Here is a 26,239-nt window from a genome sequence, read left to right as displayed (position 1 = left end):
CAAATGTTGCCATTTCACTTTGAATGATGACTTTGGAAATAGCCAAAACATTCCAAAGGCGCAGTGTGGGAACACCCCCGGCCGTTCCTGTTCCAGGCTGGCTGCCTACGTGATGAGTTAATGAGATGGAAGAAGTGGCATGTAGACATCTCGATGGAGGAAATGATAGCAGGCGGCGCGTTGTGGGCCTTCCACGGACTCGGAAAGCACCTTCTCCCCGCTTTTCCTGCACGCCACGCCTGGAATCGCCTCCCTGCCATGTGACATTTTTATCGCCTGCAATTCATGTTCGGGGACGCTGTATAATCAGTCCATGTGAACGTGGCCGGCCGAGGCGACCATGTGACACACGCACGCACACAAGCGCCGCTCTATCTCCTCCTCGCATTCCAGCCGTAGCATCTTGGGCGCGACTGTCCCTTCAAAAGCTGTAATCAAGCAACCCTGCGCGTAAAACGCTCCCCCGGTGTATCCTTTCCTGGCGCTTCTGTCTCTTTAAGAGCTTCCTTTCATCCGATTGGCCCGCTTCCACGAGCCTGCGGAAGGGGACGCTTCACTTTGATTGGCCAGCGTTGGCATAGCGTGCACCTCAACCCTGCAATTTGCCACCCGAGGGGGTCGTGTAGCGGGACAGAACTTTTGTTTCGCATGCCCTGTTGAGTCCGACAACTTGTTTTTCACTCTGCGTAGGTGTGATAGCCGCGCGTCTTAATATCCCAAAAGATGCGTTTCTTTCGGCTTGTCCCGCTTGTGGTCGCCACGCCGTGACCTCTCAGATGTGTACAGAACAAAAACCTTTTTTTTTCCCCCCCGCAGTTTGCGCGTTCTCTACAAGATTTCGGATTGCCTTGGGAAATGGAACTTTCCGAAGGCGATCTTAAGCTCCGCCCCCTTAGCCATGTCGCACAAGCTTCCAAAATGGCGACTGAACTCTATCGCGTATTCCAGATGATATTGGGGTATGTTTTTTGTTTTGTTTTTGCCAAATACATCAGACTTGCCCAAGAGAGTTCTACAGAGAGGTCTCAACTATTTCACGCAAGGATAAGTACACGGAATAAAGATTTTGGACAGAGCAGGACGCAATGTCAGAGTTACAGCAAAATGTTGGCGATCGATGCAAAGAAAAGTTTGCCGCCTCACAAACGTCATATTGAAATCCAACAGGATAAAATAGTGGAATCGTACAGCGCGTGTAAAGCAGAGTGAGTACTTTTTACTTGGAAAGATCACAAGTATAATTGTAGTCTTTATAAATGTATTCGTTTGACTTGGCTCGGAATGGAACCCAGCGCTCTGTCTTAAAAGTCTGATGACTTTACGAGTGATTGGCAGGTCGGAAAGGTCCATTGTCTAGTTCTACTCGGGGAACCTCGATTTATGCAGTTTGCGATTTGCGAACCGTCTCGCCATGGACAGGATCAGTTGTGACTTTTCTTGCGCTAGCTATGAGCGTCCAATAATCCAAGTTCAGGTAACTTCATATTATTTTTTGCTCTTAATGAGCTCTCAGAAACTGAAAACTACTGTTACCGAAACAAATTACAATTGCGGGGGAGGATTCACGGCTCGGCTTGGCTCGGCTTTGGCGTTGCAGTTTCAACGGCGAACGTGAACAATCCCGCACGCTAAACGCCGGCGCCGCGATCGGCTAACTTTTCTCGGCCCTCGGATAAAACGGGCGGGGTGACGCCGCAAATCCTGTTTGTCAAAGGCATCTTTTGTCCCTCGCCTGGCCATGTGCGGGGTTTTTGTAGGTTGACTGGACTGGTATGCGGCAGGAATCTTTGGATCAAGGTGATTTCACGCTCCTCCACGCTTTCCCAGCGATCTCGCTTTGTTATCATAGTGCACACAGCACAAACTGAGCAAAGTCTGACACAAACTCCCCCCCGCCTTTTGATACCCTCTTGGGGTACACATTTGTCGGGGTAATGCTATGACAGTCCACCCCCCCGCCAAAGAAAAACAGGCTTTCCCCTCTCTGAAGTTGAGTCCATCCGGGCAACCTTGACATTCCCTTCCCCGTGCTAACCTCTCATAATAGCGCCACAGTGCTTTTTTTTTTTTTTTCCGTCAATGAAATTGCATATCTCATTCAGTTCTTTGGGGGGAGGGGGCGAAAAGTCAAGTCAGGGGGATGGGGTGGCGGCGGCAATGGTGTGTGTGTTGAGGGGGTGGGGGGCTGAGAAAAGAAGTTCAGCTGTCATTCAAGACCTTTCCCACATGATCAGAGGCAGCTCGGGAATGTCACCCCCCCCCCCCCCTTGTATAAAAGAGACACACGTGGCCCGCCGGACGACCGCATGACTTCCCATCTTGACGTAATTCTGACAATTGTCTTTTGCTGCGATGCCAAATATCGAACTGCATATTTTGGGCATTTTTCATCCATTTACACGCTTGATACTTGTTTTTTTTTTTTTTTTTGGGGGGGGGTGGAATGGGATTAACAGATGATGCGCGACGTCTCATGGACACAAACTCTGTTTGTTTATTTCTTTATTTCCCCAAAATTGTATTTATTCTGCACAAGACGCAGCAAATTTAGCGCGTGAGCTCACCGTGCTGCTCCTTTTGCATTCTTTGTCTTCACTGGTGAATTATTGACTCGGAAACATGGAACTTTTTATTTTTATTTTTTTTTTTTTTACCCCATTTAATTTTTTTAACATCTCCAATAAGTGCAGTAGAACGTAGATTATTTGTGACCAGTGAATGCTGAAAGAATTTATTGCCACCAATTACTTTGGTGCATTCGGTCCTTTGTCTCCTCAAATATTGTTTATATTTTAGTTTTTTTTTTTTTTATTTTTCCACCTCCTACGATGTATTTAGTGAATTGAGACCACCCCTTGTGTCTCTGCAATTTTCATTTCTTTGTAAAAATAAATAAGACCCCAGCAGGAACAGGAAAATGTTATGATGGCCCCAACCCCACCCCACACAGATTCACACCCCGCTCGAGGGCCATCGCAAACATCTCGGCCACCGCACTCTTTTATCTTCCGGCTGCAGCAGTGTTGATAAATGTGTTGTCGTAGTGACGATTAGTTGGCTCATTTTTAGATTTTAAATAATGTAACCAATTTTATGCTGTTTAATTTTCTTGTATTTTAGGACGTTATTTTTAAAACCTCAAATCCGTACATTTTTTTTTTTTTTTTTTTTTTTTGCAGCCATAACATGCAAAGTGCTGGCTTCTAGCCAGATAGTTAATAGTTATATATTCACACAACATATAACTCATTTTTGGATTTTAAATGATGCAACCAATTTTATGCACTTTTATTTTCTTGTATTTTAGGATTTTTTTTTTTTTTAAAAAACCTCAAATAACGAAGATGGTGTGTCCATTCATTTTTTTTGCAGTCATAACATGCAAAGTGCTGGCTTCTAGCCAGATAGTTAATAGTTACATATTCCTAAAACATAAATATATTTAATTATTATTATATTATATCTTTTTACAATTATTATTATAAATTACATATTATAGTTAAATATTCTGATAGTCAGATTATTAGCCTCCTTTCCTCATTGAATGTATTTACACGATGTGAGGATAAGCGGTACGGAAAATGGACGGATGCATGGATGTTTTTGTAATTTAGCCTACCTTTTGGAGGGGTGTATATATTTTTTTTAAGATATTAGACAAGTTTTATTTTATTTAAAGGTAACTTAAATGCAGTAGAATGTAGATTGGATGTTTATGCATTTATTGTTACCATGACATGCTAGGAGCTAGCTAGCCAGCTAAATGTTTTGGTTTATTTTGTTCCCCTCCTTTTTAAATGACCTCATGAACTGTTTTAAAAAAAGTAATTTGTACCCTGCTACAATTTTTGAGACTGTATTTTGCGGGTACTTCGGACTTTATTTTCCCGGCTTTTATTGCGTCGGTCTTTCAAAGCGAAAGTGAGCTTTTGTTTCGAAGGCGTCGAGCGGAAGTTCTGCCTCCCGCTTTGTCGGCAGCTCGTCACCGCAGAGTCAGCAGAAGCAGTCGGCGAGGGAGAAGGAGACGACGACGCGTGCTGGGGGAGCAGGACTGGAGCGAGCGTTGCAGTCTCAGCCTCATGCTTCCACCGGGCCGCGTCTCCTCCCTCCTCCTCACGGTGACGCTTCCGCCATCTTTCTGAATCAGTCACCGAGCACCAAGTCGCCCGCCGAGTCATGGATCTCTACTGCATGGAGTCGGTGGCCGTGGTGAAAGCCCAGACGGACGCGACCGTCCTCCACGACGACCGGGTCCTGCAAAGCCTGCTGACCGTGGAGGACCGCTACCTGCCGCAGTGCTCCTACTTCCAGCGCGTCCAGAAGGATATTCAGCCGTACATGAGGCGAGTCGTCGCGGGCTGGATGCTCGAGGTTCGTTCGCGGTTGCTCCCCCCTACCCCCAACCCACCGTCCATGCTAACGCTTGCTAATTAGCTTTTCTTTTTTTTTTTTTTTTTTTTGGGGTCATAATTTGCACGCATTCGCAAATCGGAGATTTTTTTTTTTTTTTTGCTGCCGTACTTGAGTGACAATTGAGTGGGGGATGAGTCACCAAAAGGCGTGGGAGACTCGCAAATTCCACCACGAAGACAATCCAGCCTCGTAAAGACGTGGCCTAGCTTTCATATTTACTCATGCTAGCGGCATAAAGACGCCGAATTCAGTCGAGGAAAGAGCCCGAAGGGCGTAGGACGACCTTATCTTAATTTACATACACGACAAAATAACTTTTGCCCCTCCTGCCAATTATTATTAATTTTTTCAAAAGGCGCAGGCACAAGGCAGGCGGCCAAGCCAGCATGGCCAACTGCAACTTTCCGTTGTGTGCGCAAAGTATTACGAACATTTTGCACAATTTTAGTTTTTTTTTTTCTCTCTCCTAATTTTGCTTCAAAAGTCCAGCTAGCAAGGCGAGGCTGGTTGCTCAATGACTTCCGATTGCGTTTCTGCAACTTCCAATTTGGGTTTAAATATTTAGTCCCCCCCCCCCCCCCCAATGCTCCAAGTAACATTCTTTGCTTAACTGTACACCCCCCCCCCCCCCCCATTCCACTTCTCCAGGTGTGTGAGGCAGAAAGCAGCGAGGAGGACATCTTCCCGCTGGCCATCAATTATATGGACCGATTCCTTGCCGTGGTGCCCACCAGGAAGAATTACCTGCAGCTGCTGGGCGCCGTGTGCATGTTCCTGGCGTCCAAGCTGAAGGACAGCAGGCCCATCTCCGCCGAGAAGCTCTGCATGTACACGGACAACTCCATCTCGCCGCTGGAGCTGCGGGTAAGACCGGGTCCCGCTTTCGTGCGAGCTCGCGTTCTAGTGCTAATGGCCCAGTGGGTTTCACGGGAAGCTTCCAATTCTCCTGCTGCCTGGAGAGGAGCGTGATGCCATCTAGTGTTCGCACCCGAAGCTCCCTGGAAGTGGAAGTTTTTTTTTTTTTTTTTTTCTTCAAGTTGCGCCAGAGGAAAGCAACAAAGGACAGGATCTCGGTCATGAGCGAGTTATTCCCAGAAATAGGTCTTAACGCTTGAAGTCGTTCGGTCGCCGCATTTGATCGTTCTGGGTCGTGCGCCTTCCGTTTTTTTTCCCACCGTATTCCTGGATATCCTCAACGGGATGAGCAGAGGAAGGCGGCGGTGGCTTTTCAGCTGGGAGGGCGGGCACATCTGTCCAGGAAGTGACCGCACGCATTTGGACGCTTTCACAGCGGGCTCGGCCCGGTTGGGGGGGGGTTAATGGCATTAAACGCGGGCACGTGTGCGGCCGGGGTCGATCTTCGCGCTTTTTTACCTGCGGGGCCAAATACATATTTGGATGTCAACATAAAGCGCTGCGACCAAGCAACTATTGAAGGAGTCGTTTTGGATCCCTGCCAGTCCGAGTTGACGAAACCTCGCCGGCATCAAAGGGCTCCACTGCAAATATTAGCCTTCGATAACAGGAAGTTCCTTTTGTCGGCCCCGCCTTTGCTTAACTGCCGACTTTATGAATGAGATGGAAGCAAAAAAGGGAAAGGAGGAAAAAAAAAATTGGCGCCTAATCAGTCAACGTTGCGTTTGCGTGAACGGCAGAAAATGCGCTTTTGGAGTTTTTGCGTGTCAACTTTTGGCACGGAAGATATGTAACTAAGATAAATAACACTTGAAGTCGTATTCTGGACCCAGCCCTACCATGGATAGAAAAAAAAAATGAGCACGCAATTGACATTGAATGTATTATAGCACTTGTTCGATTAGATCAGGCTATGGCCCAGGGCGGGGCCATTTAAATGGAATGTAATGGCGATTTTTTTTTTTTTTTTTTTTTTTTTTTTTTTTTTGGCTTCTCTGTTATAAATCCACCGTCATGCCAAACTGCGTGTTTATCGTACCTCTCTACGGAAGATGCGTTACTTACACACCCCGAGTTTGCTTTAAGATCGTCCATGACGCGCACGCCGGTTGGTGTTTACCATTTAACCAAAATCGCACTCAAGTATCATACTAAAAAAAATAAATTGAGTGTTCAGATACGTTGTATTTGTTGCTTGGTTCAAGAGCAATTGTGAATGCATGAGTGCTGTTTACTTAATAATCAATTGGTTTTCTTTTTTTAATGAACATTTATTTATTTCTTAACCCATTCATGGGCTGGGTGGCAATTTTTTCGATTTATTGAAATAAAAGTCTCCTAACAGGCCACAATCGAGGAAATAACACTTTTTTTTTTCGTTTAAGTTATGTGATAACTTTACTAATTTATAATCTAGTCCCAAAAATGGGACGCTACCCGTGAGAGGGTACTTGGGTTTTCTTAGTCGATCGTCCCAAAAACCAGAATCAGAATCGGATTAAAACGCTTACATATTTTGATGTACTGAAGGATATAATGCAAGGAAAATCATGTCCCAAAAATGTGACGCTGTCCACGAATGGGTTAAATTCGCATTCAACAAGGTATTATATAATTTCCAAACATTTTCGGTGAGGCTGTTCCTAACAAATAAAAATTATGTAAATTTCAGCAATTAGCCTTTCTTCTATGTTTAAAAAAAAAAAATAAAAATGCAGAAACGGCCATTTTGCAACTTCACTAGCGCAGTTAGCATGTAGCATACTGTTGATAGGGAAGCCTATAGTTGCAGTTCCACTCCAGGCCCGTGGGTGGTGATATTGTACATTATCCAGTTAGTGAAAACGACCAAACAGTGAAAAGAAGTTGAGTTTCGTTTCAAAGTGGCAAAACAAATGTAAATTTGCTAACAGAAACTAAGTTAGCGTTAGATTTTTGTATTTTTTAAATCTGTCGTCTTTAATACTTCCAAGTTAAAACGATTAGCTTTGAGGAGAGCCGAGCGGAAGAGGTCCGTCCGATTAGCGGGGAACGCGTCTGCTTGTGACAGGAAGGAAAGGCGCTCGCCCCTCTTTGCGAGCGCGTCACATGTTGCCGCCGCTGAGGAATGAGAAAGGCACGCCGGGTGATAAGATAAACGCGCTCGGGCCGATAAGAGGGGAATAAAGTTTGCGCGGACATTTCCGACTAATCGGGCTCACGTCGGCCGTGAACTTGGAATTTCACAAGCTGGCGCGGTAACGTGAAAGTATTTTGCCGAAATGGAGTTCTAGCGTAGCTGACCACGTGGTGGTTTGAACCCAAACCATTTCAATTTCATAACACACTTTCAAAAACGTTAATATTCTCTTCTTTCTGCGCGATACAAGTGCATCAGCAAGTGTGGCTCTCCTTTCCTACATTACTCAACAAACCATTAAAAAAAAAATAAAAGTTACGAGAAATTTGATATAACGGCAAACAAGCTGACTGATCGGGATGAGACGAACTTCACTTCCTTCCCACCAACTACAAAATGTTATTGTCACGTAGTTTAAAATTCTAGCATGGGTAGCTAGCACGCATGCTTGCCCCCATTTAGCTTGTTTAGCTAGTTTGCGATCTTACGTGAAGAGACTTCGAGAAAATGAGAACTTTTGTTATTGTTGTAGCCAAGTACGACGGTCGTTATTCCGGATCAAGGTCCAGAAAGTGGGCCGCATCGGCCGGGGGCGCTCCGCAGGTGTTCCACCGTCCGCGTGGTCGGTTTTTGAGCGCAGTTTTGAAGGGATGACGCGTATCGTAAAGTGACACAATGCGCGTTTATTGACGCGAGATAGCGTCCATCTCACGGGCCGCGGTAGTCGTCTTTCGGATTCGGCTACCGGAGGCGGGTCGCCGCCGGACGCGACGTTGGGTTTCTAGCCGCCGATCCCGTCGGATGCCATCGAACTTTTGTCGTTAAATGTAGCGCTGCGGTGCTCTTGGGATTTTGTCCGACTGCTACCAAATTGGGACCACACGTGTCCGGTTGTGGCTCGCGGCCGTTTCAGGACTGGGAGCTCGTGGTGCTGGGCAAGCTGAAGTGGAACATGGCCGCCGTCACCCCCAACGACTTTGTGGAGCACATCGTGCGCCGGCTGCCCATCCCGGACAACAAGCTGCCGATGGTCCGCAAACACACGCAGACCTTCATCGCCCTGTGCGCGACAGGTAATTAAAAAAAAAAAAAATTACATATATCCATATTTTTGTTAAATTTCACGGCCCTGCCCCTCCTCCGGCGGATTCCCACACACACAGCCGGCGTTCTCCCGCCGTGAGTCATCGCTGACGCATGTGACCCACTTCCGAGCGGTCTTATCCCAAATGGAGAACTTGTGCGCTGCGGGCCTGGAAATGAGCGTATCTCCAATCTATCGCCGCACCCCCATCCCCCCCCCCCCCCCCCCCCCCCCCAGGGGAAGCCTCCAGGTTGAAAAAGTCACGGCGACCGTCCCGTGATCTTCCTTCCTCGTGGCCTGCTCTCCGAAATAACCTTTTTTTTTTGAAACCCCTCGAGAAGCTAAACTTCCCCTCCCGTGGGGCCGGTCTCCCCCTCTGCCTGACAATCCCGCTCCATATTTTCATATCCCTAATTGAATGGCAGGAAGCAGGCGACTTCACGGCAGTAAAGAGCCCGTCGTAATATTTAGCGGCGTCCGCGAGCAACCAGACAGTTTTTTTTTTTTTTTTTTTTTTTCCTGCCGTTTTTGGCCCGGCGCCGCAGTCCTCCTGGCGCGGTCCGTTCCGGCCCAGGCTTCCAAACGAGGACTGCGGGGACTGGTCGTCGAAGGCCAGGAGGAGGATTCCTCCTCTGCTTTTCCGACCGCCCCCCCCCCCCCCCCCCGTTTGAAATTCAGAGCCTGGGAAAACGCGGACTCGAGGAGCTCACGCACGTGTTTAGCGGCCACCATTTTATTCTTCTTATTTTTTCGTACACGCGTCTCCTCTTTCCCTCGTCAGACGACCGCCTCGCCATGAACCCCCCCTCCATGATCGCCAGCGGCAGCACGGGGGCCGCCGTCTGCGGCCTGCAGCTGCACCACGCCGACCAGCGGCTGACCAGAGACAACCTGACGGACCTCCTGGCCAAGATCACCAACACAGAAGTGGTGAGCGGCGCGCCGCCTCCCCTCGTAACTCCCGCCCACGTCCGAGCTGTTTACTGGGCTTTTTGTGCCGCTGCTATAAAGAGCGTCGGCGGCGGCCCGCATTCTTGCGGTCGCGCACATGCAATTTCTGCTCTCCCGCTGGAGTGCTTTGGGCCTCTCGCTGGAGGAGCACTTCCGTCTTTTCTGCAGTATGTTTGACATATTTGCTCGCCTTATTTCTTTTGCTGGGCTATTATCACAAACCCAAGTATACTGCTCCACTCAAAAAGTGCAACTTTTTGGAGTTTTGTAAAATCGATTGCGGTGTGGGGGTGTAAATCTGTCTTTTGAAGATGCTTGACATCACAGTATAAACCGATTTTGTTAGCATACCGTTAGCCTAAAAGTGTAGTTGTTATATTTTAAACTTTTCAGAAGGTTACGAGCAAACGCGCTGGTATTTTATATCGATTTCCGAACATCAAGTTACATATGGCGGCGGCACAGTTGATCAACTGGCGGAAGCGTTGGCCTCACAGTTCGGAGGACCCGGGTTCGATCCCGGCCCCCCGCCTGCGTGGAGTTTGCAAGTTCTCCGCCGTCCCTGCGTGGGTTTTCTCCGGGTGGGCACTCCGGTTTCCTCCCGCATCCCCAAAAACACGCGACTCTAAACGTGTCTGCTCGTTGACAGCCGGGATGGGCTCCGGCGCTCCCCCGCGACCCTCGTGAGGATAAGCGGCAGAAGAAAATGAATGGGATGGAAGTTGAATATCACTTCGGCAGTTGTGCTGGCGGTGAGGCAGATTTCTGACAAGATGGCGGCTCAGTCGGACGGCTCCCGTGTTTGCATGGCGCCCCATAGAAGAAGGAAAAAACGCACTTCCCCTGTGGCCGGGGGGGGGGGCCTCCTCCCCGCCTTTGCGGTCTGCGTTGCCACGGTGACCCCCGCCGTCACAACAGGCCGCGACGGCCGGCGGCCCATCGGGTTCCAATTAGACAACATTTCAAAGGAATGTCGGCCCCCGCGTTTCCTCTTTTGTATGTCGGCCACCCAGCATTTTCGACGAGCTCGCTAGCGAGCAGCTGAGCTCCCACCCCGACCTGCAGTCTTGCAGTACGCTACGGCCATTTTTTTCTCAAGTTAAACAGAACTCCATAGTATTGTCCTGTACAGTGATGTCTCGGTTCTTGACCGCAATCCGTTCCAGAAAACGGTTCGAAAAGTGATTTGTTCGAAAAACAAATCGATGTTTCCCATTGCAATTAATGGAAACAGAAGTAATGCGTTCCAAGCCTAAAAAAAAATGGTTTTTTTTTAAAGCTTTTCCTGTTAATAAACTGCATAGTAGAAATACTTTATATAATAAAATAGTTAAACATATTTTTTGCTTAAAATATATGCATTAGTAGTAGAGTACGCTAGGCTGGGAGTGCATTGCCGTATCTTTTACAACTCGGCCCCCGGCTTTGTAATTATTATTTTTTTTTTTATTAACGAAAGTGCAGAATAACTTGAAACAAGCAACTTGCCTTCTTTGGAGCCATGATTGGGGGTTAATACGGTAGGTAGTCCTCCAGAAGAAGAAAAACTACCAGGACACGTCTGTGTACAGAGGCTGCGTTATACAGAATAACAAAAGTGCGCTGGGTGCACGGCGCGCGTTATGTCGTTTCCGTTTTTTGTTTTTTTTTTGGGGGGGGGCGTTCGAATTGACAACAACACAGTGCGTCGTGGGTCGGCTGGTCTGGCCACGCGCAATATGTTATTTCCGGGTTTTGTCTGGGGCGTTCAAGTACCAATTTTCGTTCGAAAACAAGCAGAAAAATCTCAAAATTTTCGTTTGAAAACCGATTTGCTCGAAAACGGGGACGTTCGAGATCCGAGGCTTTACTGTAATGAGAATTCAACGATTTATAGCTCATGATTATTCAATGGGCATCGTGCTGCTCGTTGTGGTGTGCTTTTTGGGCACTTAAGCAGTGTAAGACAAACATGGATGTACGCAAAGGCGGTCTTGATTGCTTAGCAAGCTGCAGTAATGTTAGTTTTCCGTAATTTTGTGCGATGTCTTTCTATTGTTTGAACCGCGTATTTTTTTTTATTTTTTAACTCGAGCATCTGATCCAATTTTACGAGTGCCACTGATTTTGATGACATCACTAATCGGAGTTCTCCGCGCGCTGTCCTCAGGACTGTCTGCGCGCGTGCCAGGAACAGATCGAGCGCGTCCTGGCTGCCAGCCTGCAGCAGGAGAACCGCTCCAGCGGCGCCAACAAGTCCAGGGAGCAGCAGCAGGACCAGTCCAGCACCCCTACGGACGTGCGCGATGTCAACTTGTGAACCCCCGACCCCTTCCACGAACTTGATTCTGCGTCCAGCGACAGCGTGACAATCCAAGAATTTCTAGCGATTTAAGAAATTTTTAATTTCCTCCTTTTTTTTTTTTTTTTTTTTACAGTTTGCCCCCGAATGCTTCTTGTACGCATGTAAGATATTTAAGGATCTTGAAACTTGATAGTGCCTTAGTCCCCCCCCCCCCCTGCCGAGCGGAAGCCTGAATATATTTTCATACTTGAAGAAAAATAGCTTATTAAATATATTCTTTTGACAGCGACAAAAAAAATGTATATTTAGCTAGTATTTAGTTATGTTACTCTCTCAGCATCTTAGCAGTTATTGAGTTTAATCGGGGGTGTTCCGCTAGCTGTTGTCGCCGACGCCTGCAGTGCTGCTGGGTGAGGGTGGGGTGGGGGGGGTGGGGGGGTCATGCGTGAAAGGAGGAGTGGGCTGGGCCCGCTCACACCGGAAGTGGCGAGGTTGTCGTTCCGAAAGGCGGTGACGACGAGTCGGGGGCTGGGGGGGGGTCCGCGGAGGTTGCGAGCGGGACAGACGCAGGTGTTGGAAAAGAATCGGGAATGTAAGCTAAAAAAAAAAAAAAAAGAAAAGCAGTGGGGAGGAGAAGGTTCCTGGTTGCGGTTGAAGCGCGTCGCACCGCCAAATTAGTTTTGGAGTTGTGGAGCGAGGTGTGACATAGGAACAATATTGATGCACTTTTAAAAAAAAAAAAAAAAGCAAAAAAAAAAACACTCCTTCGGGATGCAGACGGGGATGGTGGGCGAGGAGTCTTTATTTTGGTTCGTAGGGTCTTTCACACAACCCCCCCCCCCTCCCCCTCTTATTTTTCTCTTATAAGTTATTTGTTTTGGGTTTTTGTTTTTTTTTTTCTCTTCTGGGCTGGATTCCCACACAGGGCAATGAAAGTTGGTAGTTGATTGTCGACCAAGAAAAGACCAGTCAAATGTAGACTTTTTTTTTTTTTTTTTGTGTTTGTTTTTGTTTTATTTAATCGTACTTGAAATGTCATAGCCAAGCCTTCCTTTTCTAGTTCTATCCCCGGGGGGGGGGGTTGTTTGCATTCAACTCTCGGAAGTTTGCCGTCAAAATATCTGCATGCGTGTGTGCTGGTGGGGTTTTCGTCGTGTGATACTTAAGTCTATGTAGAAGTTTAAAAAAAAAAAGAGCACACAAATGCCCCCCCCCGCGCACATGTTGTGAAACGTTCCCATTTCAGGTGTTTGCAGAGAAAAATGTCAAAAGGGTTGAACGAGTTCATTCCAAAGCAAAAAAAAAAACACGAAAAGTTGACGGACGTCATTTCTCTTTGCTGCTACAAAAAGCTTTTTTTTCCCCCCTCCCACCCCCCCTTTCTTCCCCCTTCTTTTCGCTCGTCTTAACAATTAAATTGTGATTCACTTGTTTGCTGCTATATGATTTTATAATTGTGTATACTTTACAAGTCTTGCTTTTTTTTTTTTTTTTTTGGGTTCTTTTTGTGACTGTTCTGGAGGGAACTCCACAGTTTGGTGGGGGACTGGAAGTACTCGTTTTTATTTTGTACCTGTTTAAACCCTTGCTGCTTCCTCGTAATTTGTTTGTGTACCTCAGGTTTAATTTGGACGGATCGAGCATTACCTCATCACACTTCACGTCACACTTTTTTTTTTTTTTTTTTCCTGGAGGGATGATGCTTTTGTTTTGAAAATCTGATTCTACTGTGCTTTAAATGGCAAAACAAACACACCAAAAAAAAAAAAAAAAACATTTCATGTGTGGTGCTGCTCCAAACACGCCCTGTACTGTATGATATTCATGTAACAAACAAAAAAAAAGACCAAAGGGTTCCATTTATTTTTTTTTTTCATGGGAGGGGGGAATTCAAGTGGAATCTTTCATTTTGGAGGTCCCGCGGGAATGTTTGGTGTAGTTTTGATCCTCTCCTATTGTCCCCACACAGTGTACCTCAACAGTTTCTCAATAAATTGGCAAAAGTCACCCGACTTGCCTTTTGTATTTACCTGGTACGACCAGCAGAGGGCAGCCCGAAAAGAAACTGCGGTATGAACGTCTGGACGCGCCAAAAAAAAGCGGATGTGACGCCAGATACAAAGTTTCGCCGTTGGAGAAAGTGCACTGACACGAATGTTCAAGTGAAGTTTCACCTTCGTACGAGAGTAAGTATTTTTTATTTTTTTTTAACTACATTATCATAGCGCTAAACTTGAGTGAAAATGAATGCTTGGAGGAAAACGCGCCGGATAATCACAAAATGAGATGCAATGCTGTGGCCTTGTGGCCGAATAGAAGAACTACAGACAGGTGGGGCGAGAAAGCCCACAATGGCGTTTGCGCAAAAGCCTCTCAGTTCGCCCGCTTGCTTACTGAGCTGTCCACCTTCCGTTTTGCCATTTTTGATGGCCGTCTGAAATGTAACTTTCCTGTTATGCTCACGACTGCTAAAATGAAGCGGCCTACGCAATGACGTAGAACAAAAACTCGACCGCGCACAGACCTCTTTCAGGTAGTAATTCATCTTCAACTTCCTGTCAGGGCAAAACATTGCTTTGGGTACTATTTCACATAAAAGTTGAAATCCTTTAATATCCTTACATACGTAAGTGTCAATGTATCTTTTAATCCTTCCTGGGCAAGCTCCAAATATTTAGATTATATTCATGTCTGTAGGGATCCAAAACATCCCAAGTATATGGATTTATCGCATTGTTTTCCATAACAATGTGTGTATTGCTTACCATGCTTTTTGCCCTGACCTCGGCAGAACCAATGTTGGATGCAGAGTGAGCAATCTAGATTTGATTCTACATTATTGGGGCGACTCTGCTCGGTGCATCGCCATTGCACGGTTGCATTGTGGGAAATGTAGTCTTGGTACGTATAAAAGATCCAACAGGCCGGTTCTAATAATAAATCAAAATGCATAGAAAACCTTCTCAGGGCCAGATGTGGCCTGCGGGCTTTGACGATGACACATGTGATGTATAGTTGGGCATTTATTATGTTAAAAAAATGACCATATGTAGTCAGGCATTTTGTTATTAAAATGACAACCATTTTCAGAAAGTGTATTTGGGTTGGAAAAAGGCACTTTGTTTTATTTTGGTTTCAAAAAGGCGTCCATTTATAGTAAGCAATACAAACCTAATGTATTTATTTTGTGCATTTCATACACAAGATAGCACAAATGTGCTTTACAAGATTAAAAAGCATTTGAATGCAAAGAAATAAAACATTTAAAATGGGGGAAAAAAACAAAATAAAGAACAATGACCACAAAAAAGTTAAAAAATGAAAAACAAAAGTACATTTAAAAATAGCGTACAGTGCAAAAAATACTCAAAAGTGGAAATACTCCAAAAAGTATGTGGGAAAAAAAGAAGACCGACCGTAGATAGGAAGGCTTTTTTTTGGGGGGGGGGGGTGCTGACCACGTATTCTAAGGAGTTTTTAGTTTGCAAAAAAGTAAACATATATTTAGACTTTTTTTTGTGGTAAAACGCGTGACCATGCATCGTCAAGTACTTTTTGCGTTAAAAAAAAGACAATGTATCGTCAATGAAAAGCATTTTTTTGAGGGGTGGTGATGGTAAAAAAAACAACAACCAAGTATAGAAAGGCATCTTTTGGTGGCTGGATATTTGAAAAGAAATAGCGCATCAGCACAGACAGATGAGCTTCTTCTTTTTTTTTTTTTTAATTGTGCTACAAAACACCTCATTATAATAACTTCAACAAATACTCCTTCTTTGGTCCACCCACCTACGCAAATCGGCCTCTTATGATGTTGACGATGATGTGATGTTTTCATTACGATTCGATTTTCCCAATGAAAATCCCTCATTGTGAACTTATCCTCCGGTCTCACGAGGTCTACTCTGTTCTCTCCCAGGAACAAGACGCCGCCTCCGCCGAGTCGTGGCAGCGCATCGGCGACTTTCACCTGCACGAGGTCAGCAACGTTTCTCTCGATATTTGCCGTCAACGTGCATATCGAAATATTTATTAGCTCGACACCATGCTGACACTCTGCCCATATTCAACGTTACAATGTAGCAATGATGTGTGACTATTCAGTGATAGAAATTGCTGCGATCCATCCATCCATTTTCTTTGCCACTTATCCTCACGAGGAGTGCTGGAGCCTATCCCAGGTGTCAACGGGCAGGAGGCGGGGTACAACGGGAACTCTTTGCCAGCCAATCGCAGGGCACATGGAGGCAAACAGCCGCACTCACAATCACACCTTGGGGCAATTTAGAGTGTCCAATTATTGTTGCATGTTTTTGGGATGTGGGAGGAAACCCACGCAGGCACGGGGAGAACATGCAAACTCCACACAGGCGGGGGCCGGCATCGAACCCGGGTCCTCAGAACTCTGAGGCCAACGCTTTACCAGCTGCTACACCGTGCTGCCTTGCAATATCTCAATATTTGAATAATTCATCCGCTCATTTATTCATCATATGCTGTTTGGAGCATTTTGTTGAGCGCTTTTATTTGGTCCCGTGGTGAACGATCAACGCTCAGAGCACGACTTGAGGTATAAATATATAGCCGTCCATAAATGATCATAAGTTAAAATGGTAAATTTCAATCAATAAATAATCATTTCCGAGTGCTGCTGGCGGAAAACTTCAAAGGTCGCTTGTGTGTGTTTTTTGGCTTCGTTTGGTTTGTAAATATTTGCAAATCATGTTAACGTGACTTCACAATGTTTGCTTTATTGCGCTTTCCCTTGTTCTATTCGCTTCTAACAAGAACCCCCCCACCCCCAGCCCCCCCCCCCCCACGCCTCCAAATTTGAAAACTTTCATGCGGGTGCCGAAGTCCTGTCAAATCTTACATTTGAGTTTCCAAAATAAAAACATCAACTCCCATTCAAAATGAAACTAAAGATTGAAGTTCAAACAAACCTATATTTTGATGCAAATAATAATGAGATTTTTTTGTTGATATGATAGTGCATTTCACTGAGATTGTGCATGTGCTTGATTTGGAGTGAACTGCCAGTTGTGCCTCAATTGTACATGATTAAATGTCCCAATATCTAAAATAGCATTTGCGAAAATGAAAACAAAAATATAAGCAAATGTGCATGTACCCCATAATTTAAAAGATTGATACCATTTTTATTTTTGTCACAAGTTATTGAAGTCCGTGCTTCGAAATCAAGCAAGCAGGCAACAAGAAAAGGTGAATAAAGACGATATAAATAAATTAAAACGAGTTTTTATCTTAATATTATATTCAGGCACCCTTTCTTTGTCTTTTTCTTGATTGGGTTTGTTGTATTATAACGTGTCATGGTTGTATAGGCGATGAGTGCAGCCCGTGCAAAAAGGGCGCTTCGCGTCCACGCCAAAAATATATATATTAAAAAACAACAACAAAAACGAACAGATGAAGACACGTCGCTTTAGTTAGTGCAGGTCGTGGTTCTCGCTCACTCACGCACGGCGGTTCCGCTGCCGCGGGGGCTGGAAGGGTTCGACGAATGCACGCCCCAAGGGTCGTGTGCCGGCGGCTCGCGTCGCGACTCCCTCGACGCGTTGGCGCCGTCATCCCCGGGCTCCCGCGGCTCCGACTCCGCGTCGTCCTCCGGCACGGCACGGGAGTCGGAGCCCTCGGCGGTGTCCCGCGGCCGGTTCCGCCTCTCCCGGTGCAGCAGGAGGCGCTCCAGAGGCACCGTGCTGCTCTTGGGCAGGAAGAGCGAGGTGGGCGGCAGGTTGTGCCCGGCCGCGAACACCTGGCGGGAGCCCTCCAGGTTGAGCAGGATGCCGGTGCGCGCCGAGTAGAAGACGTCGCGGTTGTTCTCCAGGAGTTTGTGCTCGAACACGCAGTCTTCGCGCAGGCACACAACCTGAGGGAGGGAGTCGAAAATAAACGAAGAAAAAACGACGACAACAATCAACTTGCAGCACTCTCACAAACCTGATAAAGTTCATAATTTTGTTCACCTTATTTTTGTACTCGCGTCCTCATACGATCTAATGTAGTCGGGGCTTATTTGGACATTTATCGCTTTCTTTATTCCTTAATTCATACTTTGATCCAGGTTTCATCACATCTTGTTTTGCCCGTTCCACATTCCTTATCAGATATTGAATTCCAGATAGAGCCTTTCCCAATACTGTACTTCGTCATTGTTTCAAATTGTTTTATGCGCATTTTGTCTTATTTATTATGATCATTATTCAGTCTTATTGAATTGATGCTTCCTAGCGCTTCTCATTTATTTTCTGCAAGAAAAAAAAAAAAAAAAAACAATTTGCGCCGCCCCCCCACTCTCCATCGAGACCATAAATATTATCATTTGTCTACAAAATTGTTACATGTACAGGTCGGCATAAATAACATCGTATCCTTATTGACATAAAAGAAAACAAAAAAAAATAAATTCGAAATCTAGTTCAACTTTACAACGGAGAATAACTTTTTTTAGTCTGTAACAGAAAAGATTTTAAGTGCAACAGTTTTCCTAAATAAATAATTGTTTAAACTATATTGCTTAATAGTGAAAATAATCCAGCGGTTTATCAGTATGACAACGGTTTACATTTTCTTGGATATATTTTCAATATTTCAATCTTGACGAGGATCTCTTTCCTTCTATGGATTAAATTCTCCAACAAAAGCATGAATTATTTATTATCCGTGATAATTTTCTTTCAAAATGAGTAAAAAGTTTGTGCGTAAAGACTGGCGCGTGCGTGAATGGGGCCGAAAATGAGGAGGACGAGGCACAATTAAGCGGTGGACTCACGGAAGTGAAGGGGGTTCCGTCCAGGTCCAAACACAAGTACCGGCTGCTTTTCACGCCGAGGATGGCGACGCGCTCCCTGGTGTCCGCCTTCAGCATGATGACACCTGCAAAAACAACAACAACAACGTCAACAACATGCAGGCGCGCCTGCGAGGAACCCGTGATGAGCATACTGTACGGATTCCTGCTGGTGCTTCTCCGCACGGTTCCGTCCAGCTTGATCTCCAAGTAGAAGTTGTTGAGCTCCGTGGAGGTCTGCAGGTGCACGAACCTCCGCGGGCTGCCCCAGTTGGAGCCCACCAGGGGCGACAGGTCGGGCGCCGCGTCGCCGCCGGGGCCGCCCTGCAGCAGGAGGGCGAGGGCGAGTGCGAGCATCCGGGCCGGCGCGCTGGGCATCGTGGCCTCCTCCATCCCGGATCGCAAAGTGCCGCTGTCGTGCCAGGAGGCTTGTGGAGTCGTGCTGGCATCCGATCGCTATTTAAGGGCCGCCCCTGCTCCCTCGCATCCGTCCACCAACGCAGCAGCGGCGGAAGGGCCACTTCCACCTGGGCGTGTTTAGACCCGCGGCCCCGGCGGACCAACCGCACTTGTTGTTGCACTGTGCGGCTCTAATTTTGGGACTTTGGCTTTTTGACTCATCCGTGCCCACCTCCGTGAGGATGGAGACGCGATTTCATTTCCTGTTGGCCAAAGAAAAGGAGCCTGCGCGCACCTGCCCGACGCATGCGCGGTTTGGCCAGCAGATGGCGCCACACTTAAAGGCAAACTGACGCGCAAGGCTCAAGGCGACAGATATAAATCACTATGAAATTAGGATACACCAATCTCATAACGACTGACTATTCCTTTTGTAAGTTTAACACCAGACCAGCATTGAGTTCATTTTTCACTTTTTTGTTGTTGTTCTTGTTGGATGATAACTGTGAATTTAACATTAACGACAGAAAAAAGGCAGCTGGTCAAGCGTTGGCCTCACAGTTCTGAGATGCCGGGTTCAATCCCAGACCCACCTGTGTGTAGTGTGCATGTTCTCCCCATCCGTGCCTGCGTGGCTTTTCTCCGGGTGGGCACTCCGGTTTCCTCCCACGTCCCATAAAACGTGCAACATTAATTGGACACTCTAAATTGCCCCTTGGTGTGATTGTGAGTGCGGCTGTTTGTCCGCACGTGCCCTGCGATTGTCTGGCAACCAGTTCTGGGTGTTCCCCGCCTCCTGCCCGTTGAGAGCTGGGCTCGGCTCCAGCACTCCCCGTGACCCTTGTGAGGATAAGCAGCAAAGAAAATGGATGGATGGATGGACAGAAACGAGTCAACTAAAGAGATGACATCCCTAATTATATTGGGTTGGATTAGTTGGTTTTTTTTGCTTCTTTTCCTTTTTGAAAATGATTCAGATGGATTTTTGGAGGGAGGGGGGGGGGTCCAATTCCCTTTAAACTGTTTTTATAACATTTTTAAATCAAATTTATAATTAACTTACTACTCACGAAGTCATTACAATAGTTCAAATACACACAAAAGAACTAACAAAACCTTAACATTACACATGCTTGAAATTATGAATGAACAAATAACGGTATTATAGCTTTTCACTGCAAACTAAAAATCATGAATATAAAAAAATAAGAATACATAATGCAGGTATTGCACTGGCTTGTGTGGGTCTTCCTAATGTTATGGTCAGTGCAGCGCATGAAGAGCGTTATCTATGTTGCAATATATTATAGCAAACATTTTTATTTCTGCTTTTTCAGTGCGTAGAATTGTCATCTTTAAAAAAAAAAAAAAAAAAAAAAGGTTTAAATTTGAAGATGCGGCGAAACGTGGCGTGAGAGCGACTCGCGCGAGTGGACACTCGGGCAGCAATGAGTTCATACAAACTTTTTATTGTCGGCATCTGAGTGGTTGTACAGTGGTGGCCTGCTGTGCACAGCACAAAGGTACCAAAACAAAAAATAAATCAAAAGACGTCGTCAAGTCGTTTTGCTTCGGGGGCGGTCGGTCAAACTTTTCCGATGACAAGTCAGGAAAAAGGCAGCAGATGCATGCGAACGGTCCAGTGACAATTTGGCAGATTTTGTAAAAAAAAAAAAGAGCAAATTTGGATCGACAAAGCTACACTCTTTTGGATCCAGATGCTTTTATTGAGTACATTTGAATTTCTTTTGTGGTGTGCAGTCTTTAAGCCAAGAAGGGGTTGCCAACGGAGACGGTAGAAGCGCTTGAGCGGCCCCAGCCCAAAAGGGACCGTTTGAGCTGCACGGCGGCTGCTCGCTTTGGGCACGATCAACACGTTTAAGCCTAGAATTGACGCAATTTGACAGATCGTATATTTTGGGGGCGGCACGGTTGCTCAGCTTTAAAAGCGTTGGCCTCACAGTTCAGAGGACCCGTGGAGTTTGGATGTTCGCCCCGTGCCTGCGTGGGTTTCCCCCGGGTGGGCACTCGGGTTTCCTCCCACATCCCAAAAACACGCAACATTAATTGGACACCCTAAATGACCCTGAAGTGTTATTGTGAGTGCGGCTGTTCGTCTCCATGTGCCCTGCGATTGGCTGGCGACCAGTTCAGGTTGTACCCTGCCTCCTGCCAGCTGGGGTAAACTCCAGCACTCCCGTGGCCCTTGTGAGGATAAGCGGCAAATAAAATGGATGGACATATTGTTGGAATCAGGGTTAATTGTTTGCTGCCTAAACAGGGCGCAGTATGAATTAAATTTGGACCTAAACATTTGTGTAACCAAATTTGTCATCGATATTTCAAGCGGACTCAATCCAGAACCGGCTAGTTGCCTAACCCTGAAAGTACAATGAATGTGCAACGGAGTACTTTTGAGCAAGCGCAAACATTGCAATGGGGCGAGTACAATCATTTCAGAGCCAGCCTAAATGGGCCTGCTGTAGAAATTGGAACAGGAAGTGGAAGGACAGTACGCAAGTTTTTTGTCATTAATATTGCAAGGTGAATGAAATCGGGTCCATAGAAGGACAGTGAACAACTACTTTGTGCAAATATGTTTGTCAGAAGTATCGCGCGTCCAATTAATCGCGACTGGTTTTCCAGTGACGTGACGGTTTTGCCGCATTGTCCTTGGCTGCATCCTGCACACTGCGCTTGTTCCTAACTGCACTCAGACTAGAGGAAGAGGCTGCGCACTTGCACGCCGACCACCTCACGCGCACACGATGAGTCGACATCTTGGATTGCGTCTACTCCTATAAAAGCCCCTGAAGTCATTTTTTTCAACTTTGCAGTATTTACATTGTTTTTTTTTTTTTTTTTTTTTTTAATCGCATGCACCAGCGGTTTTAATGTGTGCTAACAATTTAGCAGCTCAACGTTTTGTAAACAGTGGACCCCCCCAAAGTCTCAAGGTCCTCTAAAAGCCAATTAATTTTACCAAGCAGACGCTAACATAGTTAGCATGAGGCTAAAAGCATCGTGACCTAAGGTAGAAATGAGGAGATTTTTGCTGTGCTTCTACACGGGACGAGGACTTAAACCACATCCCAGTCTGCAACTGGCCTCTACTTGACATGGAGATTTCGGCCTGTTTTACTGCCGCTTCTCTCTGCACCCCCGCCCTCTCGTGCCTAGAGGGGCTTTGGCTACGGGGTCCCTAAGGGGGACACGGTTTTGAAGATAGAAGTCAGAAGCTGACCTGGCTCAAAGATTGTGTCACACTTTGGAGGTTCCACTGTGTCCACACTCGATCTACAGTACAGAGGTCTCACTCTGATGTTTTATTGGGCTCCCCTCCGCTCTGGATCGCAGATTGTAAATGACTTAATCAATCTAATTACGGCGCCAAGAACCAGAGATGGTTTTGCCCTTGTCCCCCCCCCCCCCAACGCCGTCACCGCCCCCGACCCCTCCTCGAGGCCCACTCTGGATCGTCATTCCTATTTTTCGCCTTGGTGTCTTTTACATGCAAGTTCGGGGGGAGGCTCGGGGAAGGGGGAGCGCCAAGGCACCTTTTTTTAATGGTACAGCAAAGTAGTGCATTTAAAGTCACTCGTACGCGCACGCACACACTCAAGATTGTTCCATGCGTCCCTCATGTCAAACCTTATAAGCACATACAAGACCCTCTCGCTTCATGTCAGCGACGTACACTATGTGGACACCGACACCTTCAGATATGACTGACCACTCTCCTGACACAAAAAAAAAAAATGTAATCATCTTACACCATTGGAAAAAAACTAAAATGCCATGAATATGTTTCAGACTGCGGGGGGAAAAATGTTTTTTAACCACAAAAAAAAGCGCTCTATAATTTTGTACTTTGAGACTTACACTACTGATGTAGTCAAAGAAAATTCTAAAGAATGAAAACCATATTGCCATATTTTCTTGCTTCCGTTCAGTGAAAGTTGCATCGCTGCTTCAGGTATGAGCAGCTGTCGCGCAGTGGCCTCACATATCTGAGGACCGGGGTTCAAATCCCGGTCCCGCGTATTCTAACCGTGCCTCGCGCGTCCCCAAAAATATGCATTAATAGCGTGGCGACCCGTAACGGGACAAGCCGAAAGAAAAAGAGGAACGAGACTCTAAATTGCCCCCAGTTGTGATTGTGAGTGCAAGTGCTGTTCGTCTCTATCTACATTGCGATTGGCTGGGGAAAATTTCAGGGTGTGGCCGGCCCCGCCTCCTGCCCGAAGATAGCCCGGATAGGGTTTGGACCTCAATCATTGTGAGGACAAGCAGTGATAAGATAATGGATGGATGCAAATGTCCCAACCTCGCCCACCAGGTGGCAGACATACGGACATGGGAAGAGTCAGTAGCTGCTCTTCAGTCAGATGCAGACGAATCAAGAATTTGTTGCATCAGCCAAAGTTTGAAGTCAAATATCCATTGCGACTTTCATGATATTCGTTAGCATATCCATGGCATTTTACACTGTTTGCAAGCGGACTTCAAGCTTGTTTTAAATACACAACCTAGTAATTTTTCAGAATCTGAATCAGAACAGAATCACAAATTTAGCTCACAAGTCAAAGCAAAAAAATAAAAAAATGGTCTGAGCTACGACTCATTTAAAAAAAAAAAAAAAAAAACATATCTCCTGTATTGGGACGGAAGAAATTTTCAAAGCGTGTTTTTGTTTGAATTTTTGCGCACGCCAAATTCACCCACACGAGCCGTCGTCGCTTTTGAATTGTTCCCAGTTTAGATCTCAATTGAAGGGCGTGTCCAAATAGCGTAGCTGCGCGAGCATCAAGCGAGAGCGGCAAAGGCCTCGAAAAAGCAGCACAGCATGGCCGTCAACGACGACGATAGCTCTCCGGATATACATACATATTTATATAATAACATGGCGTCAACGTGTGCGCAGTCCGGTGGCGCTGACACGGGGTGTTACCTGGAAGGAAATAAAACCTGCGCGTTCAAACGCCCGGCGGCGGCGGCGGCAGCAGCGACGGCGTCAGTCACAGCCGGGGGAGGAAGTGCGTGCCAGTGGCGGCGGGGGTGGCCTTGTCGCCGCGCCGCGCCCGCCCGTGCCGGCTGAGGGCCACGTAGAAGCCCTTGTAAACAAAAGACTCGTAGGCGTTGTAGTTGTTGGGCAGCAGCGTCTCCCTGAATTTGCACTCGTCGCCGAAGCGCCGCTAGAAGAGAGATAACGGAAAGGTCGTGAGATGACCACACCCGGACCTAAACGCAAATGAACATGCAATTAATCCATTCCTGCCCCCCCAAAACAGCACCAAAGTTTGACGTTTTTCATGTGCACGGTAGACTTTAAGTAAAATGTTAAGAATTAAACCATTTTTGCCTCAATTCAATTGACATTGTGCCGCTTCTTCTGCCGTATGCACCTTGGCCACTGGGAGGCAGTATAGGAATGCGAGAATATTAGTATTTTTATTTGCAATGCATGGCAAATATAAATGCTTATTAGTATTGCCGTATTGTCAGTCTATGTGTTGCTCAGCCGTTTGTGTTTAAATATCGGTTGCTTCAAAATGTTATCGTTGAGCTACGTAATTCGTTAAAATAAACGAGGCAGAAGACTGAAAAATGTTCGACTTTTTTGTTTCCGTTCACAGTGAGCGTTAATTCCCTGAAATGAAAACAAAACGTGTGGGAACACTCGGTCATGTGACGCCGCCGCATGCCAGAAAGATTATTAATAACACAACGACTCTCGTAAAGTGGCCATTTTGGACTCATCTCGGAGCAGGGAGGGAATTCCAGCTGCTCGCAAGAGGAGTCGATGGCATCGGGCGTTACGCACGGACACCTAAATGACACTTCTTGCGTTCTGGGGGGACTTTATTGAGGGCGGCAAAGTACGACGTTTTGTCAGTTATTATGGGATACTTTGTGATACTGTTAAATACTTCAAATCATAAATAAGGTTCCCATTGTTGAAGATTTATGAGTGTGTGCGCACGTACCGTCCCGTAGAGCCGACCCCTTCGGCTCATGGCCACGAACATCTCGCTCTTGACCCCGAACAAGCTGACCACTCCTCGCTGCATGCTGGAGATCTCGACGAGACCTGAAGACGGTTGGCGTCGTCATCCTCGTCATTTTTTTCAACACGCAGCGGTAGCTGTTGCGGCGACTTTTACGCGCAGCCGGAGGCGTACTCACTGTGCGGGTCCTCGACGTGCGCGCCGGCGATGGTGCCGTCCGGGAGCACCTGCAGGTGGAAGCCGATGCCCACGTTGCAGTAGAGGCGGCGCACCCGCTTGACGCCCCGCAGGTAGTCGCTCTGCCAGTCGGGCCGCGCGGCCCCCCCGCCGCCACCGCCGAGGCCCAGGTAGGAGCGCGACAACAGCGTCTCCCAGCGCCTCTCCACCTCAGTGGCGTTGGACCCGCTCCGGCCGCTCGGGGCGACGACGCCCCACGCGCAAGTCCAAAGTACCAGCGCGGCCGGCAGCGTCATCCTGCAGGGGCGCCTTGGCGCAGCGCGCGGACACCTGCCCGAGAAACGCACCTCGTCCTATTTGTCGCCGTCCTGGGACATCGCGCGGGCGGCGGCGGCGGCGACGGCGGAGGAGGAGGAGGAGGAGGAGGAGGACGCGGCTCAAGGCGCCATGGCCCGGGATCCGAGGGGAAATGGGAGCGAGCGCGTCCGAGCTTGAGGTGCAGGCGCCGGCGGCGATGAGCATCTTGAGCGACGCCGGCCAGTGGAGGGGACTCGGCACGGCGGCGCAGCGGGCGGCTCGCTCACCTGGGCCCTGACGCCGGCGTCCCTCAGCGGCGTGACATCACCGCTGCGGACCCCCACTCCGCCCAAAACACTGAGTCACGAGTGGGCGATTGGAGGAAGACACCCACGGGGGGAGAGGGAGAGAGAGAGAGAGAGGGGGGGGGGCGAGAGGGGGAGGGGGGCAAAAGGCCTTGAGAGACACTTGTGATGGGGACCTTCACACGCGAGCCACGCACGCATACACACGCCGTGAAAAGGACAGTTCCTCTTGGACTTTCAAAATAAAACCCAACCCGAGACACGGCCAAAAAAATGACTACGTCGTGCCTCAAGGAGCAGCAGGGAGTTGCAAAGTTACTCCGGCCATCCATCCATCCATCCATCCATCCATCCATTTTCTGAGCCGCTTATCCTCACAAGGGTCACAGGAGCGCCGGAGGCTTTTTGGGGCAAAATAATATTTAACTTTAATTCCACACCTCCAATCGCAGATGCCCCAAAAATTGAAGTTCATA

General features: G+C 47.1%; 3 protein-coding genes across 3 annotated transcripts; 1 reads left to right on the top strand and 2 right to left on the bottom strand.

Moving 5' to 3' along the window:
* Window positions 1-3,830: 3,830 nt before the first annotated feature.
* On the top strand, window positions 3,831-13,197 carry LOC133493683 (G1/S-specific cyclin-D2-like). Its single transcript, XM_061807339.1, has 5 exons — window positions 3,831-4,371; window positions 5,062-5,277; window positions 8,361-8,520; window positions 9,313-9,461; window positions 11,632-13,197. Exons 1-5 carry the CDS (start codon window positions 4,177-4,179, stop codon window positions 11,779-11,781), a joined length of 870 nt encoding a protein of 289 aa, XP_061663323.1. The 5' UTR covers window positions 3,831-4,176; the 3' UTR covers window positions 11,782-13,197.
* Window positions 13,198-15,879: 2,682 nt separating this feature from the next.
* On the bottom strand, window positions 15,880-19,283 carry LOC133493274 (fibroblast growth factor 23-like). The gene is made up of 3 exons (XM_061806455.1): window positions 18,733-19,283; window positions 18,560-18,663; window positions 15,880-17,656 (listed from the first exon to the last, which is right to left on the bottom strand). Exons 1-3 carry the CDS (start codon window positions 18,968-18,970, stop codon window positions 17,240-17,242), a joined length of 759 nt encoding a protein of 252 aa, XP_061662439.1. The 5' UTR covers window positions 18,971-19,283; the 3' UTR covers window positions 15,880-17,239.
* A 3,181-nt stretch (window positions 19,284-22,464) lies between these two features.
* On the bottom strand, window positions 22,465-25,842 carry LOC133493275 (fibroblast growth factor 6-like). The gene is made up of 3 exons (XM_061806456.1): window positions 25,163-25,842; window positions 24,964-25,067; window positions 22,465-24,171 (listed from the first exon to the last, which is right to left on the bottom strand). The coding sequence occupies exons 1-3, from the start codon at window positions 25,455-25,457 to the stop codon at window positions 23,995-23,997; spliced, it is 576 nt and encodes a 191-aa protein (XP_061662440.1). The 5' UTR covers window positions 25,458-25,842; the 3' UTR covers window positions 22,465-23,994.
* Window positions 25,843-26,239: the final 397 nt, after the last annotated feature.

The sequence above is a fragment of the Syngnathoides biaculeatus genome, chromosome 20 (assembly GCF_019802595.1).
Source record: "Syngnathoides biaculeatus isolate LvHL_M chromosome 20, ASM1980259v1, whole genome shotgun sequence".
Taxonomy (NCBI): domain Eukaryota; kingdom Metazoa; phylum Chordata; class Actinopteri; order Syngnathiformes; family Syngnathidae; genus Syngnathoides; species Syngnathoides biaculeatus.
The sequence above is the reverse complement of the archived record's forward strand: the minus strand, read 5'-3'. Positions and strand labels throughout refer to the sequence as shown.

What these genes read in the sequence shown, in the direction of transcription:
- LOC133493683 (XM_061807339.1), top strand. Translation starts at nt 4,177, where the DNA reads ATGGATCTCTACTGCATGGAGTCGGTGGCCGTGGTGAAAGCCCAGACG. An exon ending in TCTCGCCGCTGGAGCTGCGG is followed by an intron (nt 5,278 to 8,360) that starts GTAAGACCGGGT and finishes CGGCCGTTTCAG; the next exon opens with GACTGGGAGCTCGTGGTGCT. An exon ending in AGATCACCAACACAGAAGTG is followed by an intron (nt 9,462 to 11,631) that starts GTGAGCGGCGCG and finishes CGCTGTCCTCAG; the next exon opens with GACTGTCTGCGCGCGTGCCA.
- LOC133493274 (XM_061806455.1), bottom strand. Translation starts at nt 18,970, where the DNA reads ATGGAGGAGGCCACGATGCCCAGCGCGCCGGCCCGGATGCTCGCACTC. An exon ending in CACCAGCAGGAATCCGTACA is followed by an intron (nt 18,664 to 18,732) that starts GTATGCTCATCA and finishes TTGTTTTTGCAG; the next exon opens with GTGTCATCATGCTGAAGGCG. An exon ending in ACGGAACCCCCTTCACTTCC is followed by an intron (nt 17,657 to 18,559) that starts GTGAGTCCACCG and finishes TCCCTCCCTCAG; the next exon opens with GTTGTGTGCCTGCGCGAAGA.
- LOC133493275 (XM_061806456.1), bottom strand. Translation starts at nt 25,457, where the DNA reads ATGACGCTGCCGGCCGCGCTGGTACTTTGGACTTGCGCGTGGGGCGTC. An exon ending in GCACGTCGAGGACCCGCACA is followed by an intron (nt 25,068 to 25,162) that starts GTGAGTACGCCT and finishes AACCGTCTTCAG; the next exon opens with GTCTCGTCGAGATCTCCAGC. An exon ending in GGGGTCGGCTCTACGGGACG is followed by an intron (nt 24,172 to 24,963) that starts GTACGTGCGCAC and finishes TCTCTCTTCTAG; the next exon opens with CGGCGCTTCGGCGACGAGTG.